Source organism: Crocodylus siamensis, chromosome 15 (assembly GCF_052110815.1).
Source record: "Crocodylus siamensis isolate JL-2025a chromosome 15, ASM5211081v1, whole genome shotgun sequence".
Taxonomy (NCBI): Eukaryota; Metazoa; Chordata; order Crocodylia; family Crocodylidae; genus Crocodylus; species Crocodylus siamensis.
Genome location: NC_143409.1, coordinates 35,557,045 through 35,572,399, shown reverse-complemented (window position 1 = coordinate 35,572,399; position 15,355 = coordinate 35,557,045). Strand labels below are relative to the sequence as shown.

Below are 15,355 nucleotides of genomic sequence, written 5' to 3'. Positions count from 1 at the left end.
AGTTACAAAAAAAAAAAGCTATAAAAAACATAACTATAAAAGGTACTCACTGGGAGGAGAAAGAACCAAACCAAACTTGGCCTCACAGGCTGCGTCCACATGAGTATGGACCTTTGTTTCCCCAGGGACAAGAAGCAATGGCACACCTTATAGCACTGCTAGTTGTCCCTGGGGGAATGCCTGCGCCATGTGCCCTCTGGTGCATGGCAGGTTACTCTGGATGGGGCAGGGAAGGCTGGGGCCAGCACTGGGCTGGCCCCACAGCTTTACCTAGGGTCCTGGGGGCCTCCTGAGGGTTGCATTAGTGACAATCCTGCTCATTGGAGCCTGGCTGGAAGCTGAGTGGGTCTCTGGCTGGCCAGGCTCCCATTTTGGGCAGTGCTCACTGTCTTTGTGTGCGCTGCCCCACTTTTTTTTTGTGTGGGTTTTTTTGACCCTGGGATCTCCTGGGGTCACAGCATGGAAAACATTACCGAATGTGTGGTATCTGGGATCACATACCGCACAGCCGTGTTCACTGGGACATGGCCGTACTGCAAAGAACACAAGCAAAATGCCCTATGACCTCCAAAATTTAGATACAGATCAGTATGACTTTATTACACATCTCCTAAGACAATAAACAATTAGAGAAGGCTCCAATTCTTGGCTTATTAAGCTTCAATTAGGAGCTAAATATTTCTGCTTTTGGCCTAGGGTGCCAAAAGTGTCACAGTGCCAGACTGAGAAAAAATAAGTTTGGGCAAGGCATACTAAGCCAGGATGTTTGGCTTGCTATATTGGTTGAACATGGTGACAGTCACAGAGATTATAAAATAAAGCATGATTGATCTGGATCTAGCTCTCGTGAGGAAGAAACTATATCCTATTTTCTGGGTGGACAGAAAAAAGACACTGAACAAAGCTAAAGCCATACAGGTTTAGCTTCTTCATTTGTAACAGATTTTCAGTGCGTTAGAAGACAAGCAGTAATACATCGTAAAGAAAATCCTAACAGTTTAATAGTCAGTTTTATTGCAGTTTGGCTACTGGGTAGCAAACAGACAGTAATGTATTATGTGCCAGTAATCACATATTTAGAATTGATAAAATGATAAATTGATTTGATAGAAATTGATAAAATGTTCTGTCATAACCACTTAGTTTGAACAAATTGATAAAATGTAATAAATAACCTGATTATCTACATATTTTGTACTGAAATAATTCTGCTGATCTGCTACCATGTATAATTCCCACAGATTATATTTGGAAAAACTACAATTTAAACATAAATTTAAATTTAAGGGTGTGTAGGGAATTCTCTAATGGATAAGCATATGATGGAAGAAAGTAAAATATTCATTGCTTGCTAAGTTTCACGCATTTTTACTGTATTTTGAAAACAAAATACAAATGTTCATTCTACTTGTAAAGAGCTTTGAGGTCTAGTATGGAAAGCAATTAAGATATTAAGCACACTGAATGGATCCAGACGATGCCGAGACAAGAAATTTAAAACCTGTCAACACATCTCCACCACCCTCACAATAACTACACCCCACAACATGACCATCACCATTCCTGGATCTTACACCTGCACCTCCAGAAATGTAATATATCTCACCCAGTGTACTAAATGCCCTGATGGAAAATATGTAGGAGAAAGCAAACAACAACTGTGCACCAGAATGAATGCACACCGAAAATCTATCAAAGACAAGAGTACTCAACTATCTGTGGGAGCACACTTCTCACAAGGAAACCACTCTCTCTCCAATCTCTCAGTTCTAATCCTCAAAGGGAATTTACAAAACACCTTTTGTAGATGAGTCTATGAGCTTCACTTCATCAACCTACTGGGTATAAAAAACCATGGACTAAATATAGACATTGGATTTATGGCACATTATAACCCGCCTGTCATCTGATAACCCCAGGTAACTCGCCTGCACTTTACCAGCTACATTCTTTCATCACCAGTTCAACATTCCTCCTTTCTCCCCTCCCTTTCTGTCTTACACCTACTGTCTTCCACCCTTCTGAGCCTCACTGCCAGGCATTTGCATTTTCACAGACCTTCATTTTGTATTTTGGCTTCTATTCTACACAGAAGAGCTCACAATTAACCAGCAGACTCTCAATATGCCTGAAGAAGGGCGTTTGTGCCCAAAAGCTTGTAAAGAACAATTTTTCCAACTATTTAGTTGGTCTAATAAAAGATATCACATTTACCCAAATAACCTTGTCTGCTTATGCCCTTAGACCGGGATGGCTACAACCAACAAACATCTTAAGACACTAATGGTCACATACAATCTCATGTAATTCACAAACCAAAATAATATCCTCTTGGGGGGGACACTTTTTTCATTTAAAAAAATCATCAACATTTTTAAACAAGGGCTCCCAAACTATTGAAAAGGCCAGCCATATCCTAAAAGCCTCTCACAGGCATGTTCACCTCTTCTTCACTCATGACTGTACAGTAGAAATAAGCAAAGTTTTGCAGCTGCCTACTTTTCAGTCCCCATCAGACCTCTACACATCCGCCTGATGTGCTTTAAGATCAAAAACTAGCTCAAATAACCTTTTTATATGTTCCGGTAGTTTCTAGACTATTCAGGAGTCTAATGGCTTTACATCCTGCACAAAGGAGATAGGATTGAATGAACGTAAATGCAGCTAAGCTGTCATCTGATGTAGCATGTAAATAACCAGCAGATGCATGCATAACCAGATAATGGCATAGAACCAGAAGGCATTTAATTATACCTGTTTCGGCAGATTATCCCTTTTCTGAGCTAATGCTGAACTAACAAGAAAATGTGCCTCAAAATGTTATTTTTTGAGCTCAGTCATATTCTGTTACCACAAAATCTAGCAATTAGAAAACCATGCTCCTTAAAACAGAGTCAAACAGAACAGAACTGCATCATTAGAATTATGTTTTAAAATACCAGTTGAACTCCACAGTATCCATTGTACTTGGCCTACCCATCCTAACTGGGGTGCCATCACAACTGAAATGTGTTGTGGGACTTCTTTATCTGCTGTTGCTGAGCGAGAACCCCTCCACCCCCCCATCCCAAGGAATTTGGTATATTTCCTTTTGCTTCAACTAAAAAAAAAAAAAAAAAAGTGATCATCCATTGACTGGCAAATTGTAAATGTCCACTAGATGGGGTTAAAACGCCATGAATGGAAAAAGCTGTGAATCACAATAGTTCAGTTTTTGAAAATAATAATCAACCTGGACTCAAGTGGATGGGAAAAGAATGGGTAGAAAGAAATTGCCCGTTCCCTCCAGATCTATGCTTCAGGCCACATTATCTTTTTAGACCTGTCTCCATGGGGATCAGGGAGACGATGCATCTGCATCCATCTTTACCTATATCCACCCCTGCCCTTCCAAGGGAGGGACAGAAGTTACATGTAAACTGGTTTAAGTCATCGGAAACTGGTTTAAACCTGTAACAGAACAGAAGCTCAGTGCACATAAATCAGTTTCAAAATGGCTGAAACTGGTTTAACATAAACCTGGTTGAATGTAGTATCAAGCTTAACTGATTTGGGTCAAATTAATTTATGAAACTTCTGTCCCAGACCCCTTCCTGGTTCAAGTTAAATCACAGTCCCCCAGCATCCCAGCATGCTTTCCAGCCCTGGGCTGGGCTGTCTGCTCCAGCAGAGAAGGGGGGAGGGGGAGGCAGGGACTGCGCCCCCCCCAGGCAAACCCCAGCTGGAGTCTGGGGCCAGGGAGAGGGGGTTAAAATCCACCTTCCCCCAAGTACAGAGCTGCTCTGCTGTTAAACTTACTGAAACTTACTGCTGGCTGTGACAAATCCCAGAGGCACCTGATAGCAGGAAGAAGTGATTAATAACCCTGCAGAGGCCTCCTGCTGTGATTCTGAACTGCAAATCGTAGAAACCTTGGGGGCATCAGGGAGAGGAAACGAACACACAGCTCATGCTGGCTACATGACAGAGAGGTGTGCTCAGGTGCCCCCACTCAGAGTCTGACCTAAGCCACTGCAGGTATGTGGCTACATTTGCTGAATCAAAAGTAACTAACTGTGTGTCCAGTTGGTTCTCAGTTTAATCTGTGCATTTTAGACTAACCTGCAAAGACTGAATCAATTCACCCTTGGGGGTTTTGACCACCTGTACTTAGCCCCAAACACCAATTCCAGGCTGCACTGAGAGGCCTCCAGAACTCTGAACCCCCCGCCAGGAAGCAGCAATGCAGGGGAGACCCATGCACCAGGTGTCCCTCTTCATGCAGACCCAGGGCCTCATTTTTTATTCGGAAATTCTTTTTCACTTTAATCACCATGACAGCTGGACACCTGAGTTTCAAAAACTGTAGGCTGGAAAACCACTCCCTGTCTTCACAGCCTTCTTCCTTCCAGAGGTCTCAGAGGTCTGATAATGGTATGGGTTAGTTTCCCCTTTTCTTGTTTTATATAAGTGTCTCTCTCTGGGTTTTTGTTTTATTGTTGCTTTAAAATTACCCCATTCCCCTCCAAGCCCCAGAGTAGTATTTTTATCATGCACAATCCTTATGTTGATCACAACGCTTTCATTATTTTATACAATGGTTTGAGCACCTCACCTTGAAAAACTGAGTCATCATATTAATCCATTTTACACCAAGATTTGGGCTATTTCAGCATTAAAAGTATTGCCACTTCAGTGTATAGGGTACAGAAGGATAAGGTCAAGGTGGTAATCAGACTATACAAATACAATCATGACAATTTGGTTTTAATTTTTTTGAATGATGAAAGCCTAATGTGCATCAAACAAGAGTTTTTTGGGTTGCTAAAAGATCATGTGCACAGGGAAGCAAGTGTAAAATAAGTTGGGTGTGAATTTAAAACACACTCTCTGTTTCAACAGTCTTATTCTGCACTAAAATTATCTTTCTGTAGTTCATCTTAACCCATTTCTAGTAACTTGCAGAAGATGTACTCAATGCATATTAGCTACTCTACAGAGTTATTCCAAGCATGTGTAGACAAGCCTTAACTTGCTTATTCATGCAGAACAGAACCTTTGTGACTGCCACAAATTTTTGTTACTTTTCTTGTATTGTCCCTCTCTGCTGCTCAACCTGACCTGCAAGGAGGACAGCTTTACTCATACCAAAGGGCCAGCAGTCACTGATCCAAGGAACAGGACCATGCCCCCCTGCTACAGAGGAAAGTAACCTCTGGATAGAGGGGCAAGACCCTCTAACTGGGAACTTCTGGCGTGCAGTCCCAGCAGAAGTGCTTGTGCACTTCAGTAAAAATCCCCAACCTTGGCTCCAGCCAGCACGCAGTGCTTCTGGGGGAGGTAGAAAAAACCCTGACACCCACAGCAACAGGAGGAGGAAAAATTCCTTCCTGGCCCCACATGGTAACCAGACAAGCCCAGAAGCATGGAAAAACAAGACACCCTCCCCTCTGCACTTCAAGCTGCAGCTACAAACACAACTCTATACATCACACCATGATTGGAGAGCCAGAACTCCCTTTTCCAATCTCCTATTGTAGCAAAACCCCCAGTTTTTGGGTTTTGTTTTTATTTAACAATGGATTCCATCCCCCTCCCCAAGCATTTCTGACTTTTTCTCTCCACCTCTATTCCCTATAGATAAGTATAAGTAAGCTAAGATGTAGGATAACTTTAACATTTTATTTTAGGTAGTAAGTTTTATTTTTCTCTCCCCTCTTTGCAAATAAGTGCCCTGCTATTTTGATATAGATATTGACTGTTTTACAAGTGATAATTATTGTGTTTGTATTGATTTTTACTGTTCTGTATTACTGTTTTACTGATACTATATGATTTAGGCCTACATATGTAAATTAGCATAAGTCATGTCAAGTTTCCATCTTGTGTCCCCTGATGTCATAACCTATGACTCAGACCTACCTCTCCTATGTAACTTGGTTCCTGGATGAATGGGGATGACTGATGGTGCTTGAAAGTCAATGGCAGTAGGTCTAAAAATAGCTCCCTCTGAATGGCCGAACCATCAACACCAATACCTGGACCAAGGACCCAGCCATTGGAACCACCCTCAGCATTCAAGAAACAAATGAGAGGCAACCCACCATTGTGCCAAGGCTGCACATGCTCAGTAAGAACACCTGGAACCCTCTGGAGCAGGACTGACATTGCCTGGACAGGCCCTGCCACAGGAGATCAGAGGTAGTCTGCCCCATAAAAGGGATAGTGAAGACTGAGTCCTTGGGATGCTCTCTCCATCTGCACCAGCGCCATGCCACCGAACCTATCCATCCAGAGGCCCTGCTGGCAACCCCGCTCTGGGCAACACCTACTGGACAAAGACCCCTTTCCAGCCTGGATAGGTAGCTATCATCCCCCACCCCCTCTTCAGCCAAGGACTCGGACTCCGCTTCTCTTCCCTACCTGGACTCCAGCCCTTCCACTCAGTCTCTTTCTCCTGCTGCCATTGTGAGTGCTTGTGTGTGTGCACGTGTGTGTGTGAACCAATAACTTCATGGGGCTGTGTAGTGTGTTGTCTGTTTAATAAACCTGTTATTTGGACCCCTGAGTTGGGTTTGCTTTATTACAGTCCGGCCTTGCTCCAATCTCTGCTCCTCGCCCCTCTAATTTGTGTCTCATTTCTCCCTCTCTTGCTTCTGGCTCACCGCCACCTCCAACACCTGTCCTGAGCTCCTCTCTGCCTCCAAGCCCCCTGTTTCTTTGCCACTGTCTTATCCCCGCTGCCTTTTCCCCTGAGCTCCCTCTGTTTCTTTCCTGGCTGTCTCTTCCTTGCCACCACTTATCTGCCCCCTCCCCCAATATCTCAGCTGTCTGCCTCAGTTTCTAGCCCCAAGCTCCCAGGTTTCTGTCTCTCTCTCTCTTTCCTGGCTGTCTCCTCCTTGCCACCAGGCTTTAATTTTCTCTTGCACCAGTGACCTCGAGTAACCCTGGGGCCACTTCATCTTAAGTCCCTCAGCCAGCTTCTTTCTAGTCCACCGGTTCTAATTCTGGTTCTGGCAACTTTCACTCCCTACACTTTAACTCTCTTTCTCACCTTAACCTCCCCCCAAGTATCCCAGGTACCCCAAGCACACACATACATACCGTACCATCCAAGTTAGGAACTTACTTATGTGTATGTGGGTTGTGTGTGTGTGTATGCATATATATATGTCATTGTGTGCATGATATACAACACAGCTATGGACAACTGATTTTTGTCTAACTTTTGGGGTGTATAGTGTATGTGCTTGAATTGGTGATAGGTATGCATGTGCCGAGGCTAGTTTGGATGCGTATGTGCCTGAGTTGGTAATGTGTGTGTGTGCGTGTGTGTGTATGCACCTACTTGATTTGTTTGTTTGTATATGTACAATTGTGTCACACCCTCCTGCCTAACAGCGCAAAATTGAGATCCCGAGAGTTGGCCTGACCCCACACGGCAACACTATCACTTCTGTAAATTCATCCCAGGTCCTTTTATCTTTCATAAGAAACCCTGTTGTGGATTTCTGCTTCAACCTCTTTAAAGAGAGAGGCCTTTGCTTTAAGGCACTGCTTAAGTTCCATTGGGCACAACTTTAAAACTTTTCATCCATACTTCTACACATGAAGCATTTGCCATGTACTTTATATCTAAAATGGGAAATCTTTACAGACATTACAAGCTGTGAAGAGCCAGGAATGGGGCTTACACTTGTGACTTCAGGACAGACTGACTTCAGCACTGGCACTAACTGCCCTGCATCCATTACATGAGAGGCTCGCTACTTCCATAACTGCAACCTTGCTTCTCTCTTTTCACAGGCTGCTCCTTCTGCTAGACCAGTGATTCGCAGTCAAGGTGCCACAGCACCCTGAGGTGTGGCAAACTTCCCTCAGGAGTACTGTAATGCGGGTGTTGCTGCTGTGGCAGCAGCCAAGTAAAACTATCCTATGCACACTCCTGCATGTGGGATAGTTCCACCAGAGCATCTGTTTGAAGAAGGACCACAGAAGGGGCTGGATTGGGAAGAGCTACACGGTACAAGGGAGCCCCTGCCTACTTTAAGCTGATTGCAGCTCTAATGCAGGAGGATTGTGCACATATGCCACAGCCCTTCCTGCAATGGCTGTGCAGCAGACACCTAGGTCAGTTTAACCTGGACAGCAGAACTCGGTTGTGAAGCACTGAGATGAGTTAAGGCAGTACCAACAGGGGGTCCCAACTGGGGGCTCCCCCACATTTTAAAAAAGCAGTGAAGGGCTGCCCTGACCCTGAAAAGTTTGAGAACTACTGTGTTAGGCAGACAGATACCAAGGATAGCCAATGTCCTGAGTTTGACTACATGCTTCAAGACAAGAGATATACATACATGCTTTTATTTCCCCAACACATTCTGCACCCGGTTAACCAGGAAGCCCACCATATTCAAAGTGCACAATGAGCACACAAAACTAACTTTGTAATGTGTTTCAAAGCTCTATTAAAGCCATAAACACTAAAAGTATAGACTTACAATTCCATTCTGTACGCTGAAGCCCAGCTGATATTTCAGGTCTGGTCGTTTTATGAGGACAGTAGTGACAGGAGGACAGCTGACAATGTTCAGCTTCACTTGTGTCTGGTTCTTAAGACCCTGGAAAAATATCCCAAAAGTTAACATTTCCAGAAATGGCTCTTCATGTGTGCTCTCCCAGTTGGAAGTGGATGGACCAGCTAAATCCCAGTCCCTGAAGGAACATTTATCCTTTTGATTAGGAGTGAGACCTGGAACTCTTTCCAAGCTACTAATACAGACAGTCATTCCAAAACCTTAACAATAACAATTGGATCTTCAATCCAAGGACTTTGCAGCCCTTCATAAAAGTTAGAGGATAAAGTTTCAGTAGTCCTGGAAGACTGTATTTTTTTCTCAACTTTAGAGAAGGGATTAGTGTCAGGCCTCCCCTGCTTTCAAGACATTATCTGAACATTTTAACAATATTAAATGTTTATTGATGTTAAATGTTTAACAATGTTAAATGAATTATTAACAACTGTTCAACTCCTACAGTGTTTGCAATGGGATTCTTTGGGGGAAAGGGAAGAATGGGGGAAGCTGTGCTGAGAACAAACTAACATATTTTAAGAACCACATTCAATATACTTTGGCTGGTCCTAGCACTGGTGAATCCATGCTAGTAACTGTGAGAAATGATAATATATATGGCTCTGTAACAAGTGGGTGTCCCGGGGTTGGTCCCAAACGTAGGCCCGCCCACTGGCCCACCTACCTCACCTGTCATGCTTTGATATTAATGATTACTGGATGTTAATCAGGTGGGAAGCTACCCATTTCCTGCCCTGGTGACAAGGGCCTATATATGACTGTGACCTTCTGTTATCGTGTCCCACACCTCACAGATGCTCCATGGCCTAACACCTGGCTGTATGACGATTCATATAAACACTGGGCTCCAAGCCCCATTCTCAGGCTCCGAGCTTCTCCCACTGGGACTAGGGCTCCAAGCCCCATTCCACTACATACACTAATAAATTACCCTAATCCCTTCATCTGGGAGCTCCCCTTTTAGCTCCCCTTTTAGACTCCCTCCCCCGGAGCCTTATTCCCAGGTCCTTAATACAACCTCAGGCTGCACTGAGAGCCTGGGCGCTGCCACAGGTCCTTCTAACCTGGCTTGGGCCCTGCCTCAGTGCTTGCAGTGAGCCTGGGCTCCTCTTGTCCAGATCTTAGCCACCAGGGATGTGGGGGCTGGGGTTAGAAGGTGCCCCATACTTGCCTTTCACCGGGACAGTAAATGGCCTGGCATTTCTGTGGGACTGTCCCACCACAGAGTCACACCAGGCCACCCGTACCCAGCAGGGTGCAGTTTTCAGTCATGCCCAGGACCATGGGGTCTCCTCCTTCCCCATAGCTCCTGCCCTTACCTCTGAGTTGTACTGAGCAGTAGCTCAGCCAGTGCTGCCTCTCCAGCTCCTGGCAGCAGACTGCTGCCCCTGTCATTCAGGGCCCTGCCCTTATATACAACAGCTACGCCCTGTTTCCTAATCAGGCAGCCCCACCTAACTCGGGCGGCGAGCAGCTGCAGACTGCCTTGCTGCTGCTGCTCAGGCCCCTGCAAGTAACAGCACCTTGTGCTCCGTTACCGGCTCCCAGACTTTCTCCGTGGAATCTTCATGGGGCTAACGGGAAGACACTGCCCCACTTGACCAACCCTGAAGCCTGGCAGCTCCTCTTTCTAAGTCATCCCACGTCCACCCCTTCCCTCTGCATGGACTCCAGCAGACAGATTTCCATGTAGTTTGGAGTAGATTGGGAAAGGTGGTGGTATACAAGTAGCCAAGCTCCATTCCCACAAGAAACTGTAACCATGTGGTTCACTCTATACAGAACTGTGGGGCATGATTTGACTCTATGGATTCTGTAAATGACTCTTGCAGATATGCTCCTTTCCTTAGCCTTCACAGGTCAATATTAAAATCTGTTCTAGAAAAGATATAAAACGTCTAACTCAACCTCATACAGGTAAAATACAAATTATTGACAAGTGCCAGAGATTTGCAGGGCACTTTACAAACAGGCAATGTCACGTCTGCAGGGATTTAATCTCAGGCATGAAAACGTTAAGGGTTGGATACCTTTATGATTCCCTGGCATGTTGCAAGAGGAAGACCAACTAAACTGGTCCCATTAATGGACATAATCTGGTCTCCAATGCTTAGTTTGCCTGAACGAGCTGCAGGACCTCCATTCATCATGTTAGCCAGGATAACTGTGGGCAGAATGGATCCCCATCCAGATTCCACAATGACCACCCCAAGAATTTCTCCCTTCTGCTTTTCTAGCTGGAGCTGCAATGAAAAGTCATACAAATTATTGTTTTGTTTTAATTACATTTCATCTGAATTTTCAACACTACTGTTTCAGTTGTTAAACAATTAAGAATCACTACTTGCAAAGAAAAAAATTAATTTTCTTATGAACAATGACTTTTGCTTCAAAAGGCACAGCTGATTTAATTTTTTTAAGGAACATGTGTAATTATGTGTATTATATATGTAAACAGATGTATGATATATCAAACAGGTGTATGATATATATAAACAGGCTTTCAATTTAAGAGTCTCATTTAAAGAAATACTGGATAACACCATTTTCTCTCCAAGTGAATAATGCAGCAATTCAACCACATGTAGTATGTAATTTGCTATACTGCATAAGTCAGCCTTGTAAATAAAGAAGAGATGGGATAGAGCAGGGATCGGCAACCCATGGCATGTGTGCCATTGTGTGGTACACAAAGGCATTTTGCTTGGCACCTGCACTTTGGGGCAGACAGCAGGGCAGCTGTGAGGGCCCTGACCCTTGCTGTGGCAATGTAGCCTGGGTCCCTTCCCCATCGTACATCTCAAGGTACATGTACACCTACTTCCAACAGCAAGCTGGGCCAGGACTCCGCAGATCCCCATACAGCTTCTTGCAGCCTCTCCACCACCTGCTGCGAGTAGCCCAGGCTCTGTAGCAGGTGGCAGGACCCAGAGCCCAGGCTGGCAGTGGCAAGCAGCTGGGAGCCTACAAGTGGCTGTACCAAGGTCTGCAGAGCCCTGGCTCGGCTCATTGCTGGGGGCAGGTGCACATGTGCCTTGGAGTGGATGGTGGGGAAAGAGCCGTGGGTGCACTGCCTCAACAAGGATTGGGACCCTCATGGCTTTCCTGCTGTCCACTCCTAGCATGCCAACACCTTACAAGTCAAGGTTGCAGGTGTTTTTGGTAATCTGCCCAAAAACATTGCTGACCCATGGGATTGAGAATTTCTGTTCTGTAGCATCCAAGAAGACAAGCAGACTTCCATAAAGGTTATTCCTCAAAGTATTAAAATGCAACCAATGTATAACAGCTGCAACATGAACACATAGCCCATCCTTATTCTTCTTGTTAGTTTACATGATTCTGTAAATGCTACTACTCCTATTTTCAAAAGGGTAAATTGTAGCAGAAGAGTTATGAGCACACAAAATGAAACCATTTTAGAGTCAATAAGGAGTTTTGCTTTTTCTACCCATCAGAAGATGGGCCTAAATCCCACCAATGGTGGAGCCAATGACAATTTTGCCACTACTGTGGGAACGGGATTTGGGTGCAATAGCTGAAGTACTATTAGGTTTTTCTGAAGTAAAGGCAAAATAGGAAAAGCAATCCATTATCATAAAAGCAAGTAAGTATAACTAGGTGAGCTTGGTGAGCTGGTACTGAGTCAGAGGAAGTTTATCTTCAGCAGTATCACGAACAATAAAATTCTGTTAATCAGATTTCAGAGGGTATTTTTACTGCTGGTCTATTGGAGAAAGGGATATTCTGCTCAATGGCTCAGCTAAATCAGATTGGTGGTCTTCACCCATCTTAACCAATAAAATTTACCAGCCAAGACAGAAGAGGTGCCTCTTAAAAAGGTGCTATTTTTATTTTACAGTTACCTTTCAATACAAATCCTCACTCTGCAGCTATCCATATAAGAGCTTAACATTTACTAGTAAACTAGAGTTTGCTGAGTTTAAATTAATGGAATTTGGAATAAGTCTGATGTAATTGAAGCAAAAATTGAAACAGTATCTGTCCTGGTTATGATCATCTCACTGCAGAGCCAGAAGCCTCATGGCACCATTCTGTCATGGTCTCTCTAAACAAAGTGACAGTAAGGACCAGCCTGTAACAGTTAACCACTGGGCTGGAATGACAGAGTAGGAAACTGAAACCTCAGGAAGAGCTTTAGTGTCTCTTCAGAAAGTCCAACTCTTTCCTGCAGTTGCTCAGGCTGTGCTAGCCTCTTACCATTATCCCACCTACTCCCTGGGTGGAATGTACTCTGGAGATGTACGAAAAGAACAGTTCCTGTTTTCCCCACATACAAGGACCTCACTCTAGTGTGAGAGGACAGAAATGGAGGAAGGTTCTTCATACTTCATGCTGCTCTGGACACCCCCCAAGAGCCAAGCGTTTGGATCCTGTCCCATAATTCTAGTATGCACCTCTTGATTAAGAAGTATTATTAGAGTGCCAGATAAACACTCTTGCACTCCAACCTTTGCTGGCAACACTTACGTTTTGGAATAAAACTGTCTTGTATGCATGCCTTGAAAAGTTTAAATGTTTTTATGGAGAACTAGAATGGGCATTAAAAGCGCACTGCCTCAATACAGCAAAGTACATGTGGTGCATCTTCTAAGATGAAAAATGTCAGCTCATTTCCTAGAGATATACAGTATCAACCAGCAATATAAAATATATTAACACCTGGTGACTGTTTCTATTGTTACATCAGTACCCCCTTGACACCCTGAGCCTGGTGCAAAGTCACCTAAGATGTAAATATCAATGGAAGCAGAGTGCCCCAAAATAAAAGAAGAACAATTTTAAAAGCTCAAAAAATCATTTTCCTGATTTTATTAGCAAAATGCCAATAATAAAATTTGATGTCCATTACAAATGTACTGTTAAAAGGTGACATCATATCTCTGTTCTATATTTACAGAAAGAAAAAAAAAAGGAAAACTGGATCAATGTGGAATGAAAATCATAGACTGGCTTTACCTCTTTGCAGTTCTCTGAATTGGAGAAGTGTATAAGATCATCATTATACATTTCTTGGGTATTGATGATGTCACTATATTCTTTCTGGCTGAGATCCTCTGGGTTAATTCCATTAGCTCTCAGGAACTCCTGGTAGGCCACACTGAAAGCCTGACCAATTGACTGAGCTATCAGCTGTGCCTGTGTGATACAATAAGATACAATTAAAGAGTCTGAGCAACACTCAGAGAAGTAATGCTACCCAAAGAAATAACAGAGCTAATCTTCCTTTGGGTGCACTAACAATAATAGACAAATACTTAATCTGTTATAAAGCCTATTACATGGAAATGCATCCTTTATCACTGAAAACAAATGACAACTCAATTTGATGGGATATTGTAGCTGCAATGGTCTAAGAAATATGTGAGGCAAGGATTTGTGTGGGTGATACCTTTTATTGCACCAGTTGCATGGTTGGGAGATGCTTAGACAAGCTTTTGAATGCCGGGTACTCTTCTGAAGAGTAAACTGAAAAAGCAGTGTCCTAAGCCTATCCCAACCATGCAGTCAGTCCAAGAAAAGATATCGCCCACAAAATCCTTGAAACTCAGTTGGATAAATTCTTGATGTCCTTTCAGGAAGAAAGCTGCTACTAACTGCATGCCGCTTTTACAAAGGTTTCTATAAGCTCAGTGGTGCCCAGCCTTCCCCCTGCACCTCATGGGCTGGATGGACAGTGCTCAGTTCATCCATGGGCTGGATCCAGTGTGTGAGATGGTGAGACTGTGCTTGATCCAGCTGCATGCAGGGGTCAGAGAGCAGCCCAGCCTCACTTGGGTCCCAGCGGGGGAGGAGGTGTGGTCCAACCCCAGCCAGCCATGTTTGGGAGGGGAGGGAAAGGGTGTGTGGCCCCAGTCTGGCAGCACGGGGAAAGGCAGCATGGCCCAGATCCAATGAGGGGAGGAGGCATGGCCTGGCCATACAGGGGAGGAAAGTGGGTAGTACCATGGCAAGGAAATCTGGTACCTGGGCAAGCCCACAGCAGCAGCAGCCCACCTTCACCCTGTGCACAGATCTGGGGAGCACACCCTCCCAGTGCATGCCCTCCCCCTGTCCCCACACCTCCCAAAACAAGCCACTCATAGCTCCATACCATGCCTCACACTGGCTAGCACCCCTTTGTTTTGGCACCCTGAGTAGCTTGGTAACAGGGGAGGACAGCAGTATTACTTGCCCCTACTCCCCCACCATCAAATTTCCCAACTCATGAGGAGTCCCAGGGGCCAGATGCAATAGTTCTGCAGGCCACATATGACCTATGGGCCAGGGGTTGAGCACCCCTGCTATAGATGAAAGGTTTTCAGGCTTTATCATAGCATGGTAAGCATGTTAACACAAATATTGTTGCATGTTCTGAGCACTCTGTATCCTCTTATCACAGTGCACAGTCCCCTGCGACATAGAATGGAGCAGTCTGTACTTGTATGTGTGAGCATAGTACAGTCTCTTTCTTTGTGATTATCATTCAGGCCTCATATGGTGAAGACAGATGCACAGTCAGGTTTATTGCTCTGTCACTGGTATATTCTCTACAGTTATATCACTGCATGTGCTGCCTCTGGAGTCCACTTCCTTTTATTTTACTGATTTATACTGCCTCATAGCTCCATCAAACCCTTACTTAACCCAGAACAGGGCTGTTCAACCAGTGTTAAATTGGGGCTTAATTGGGGCTCCCGGGCTCCTGCCTGGCCACTGCCACCCCTGCATTTCTCTGGCTGCAGAAGCAGTCAGGGGCATGGGTGACTGGAGCCACCTTAGTT

General features: G+C 44.4%; 1 protein-coding gene across 6 annotated transcripts in view; it reads right to left on the bottom strand.

The window, feature by feature from the left end:
* Positions 1-15,355, bottom strand: part of APBA2 (amyloid beta precursor protein binding family A member 2) — a 246,059-nt gene that overhangs the window by 10,250 nt on the left and 220,454 nt on the right. For all 6 annotated transcript variants that reach the window (XM_090029876.1, XM_090029874.1, XM_090029872.1 and 3 more), the window contains 3 exons: positions 13,551-13,730; positions 10,601-10,813; positions 8,478-8,597 (listed from right to left, as the gene is read on the bottom strand). In XM_090029876.1, the coding sequence (XP_089886002.1) occupies positions 8,478-8,597; positions 10,601-10,813; positions 13,551-13,730 (513 nt within the window). The remainder of the gene's footprint in view (positions 1-8,477; positions 8,598-10,600; positions 10,814-13,550; positions 13,731-15,355) is intronic.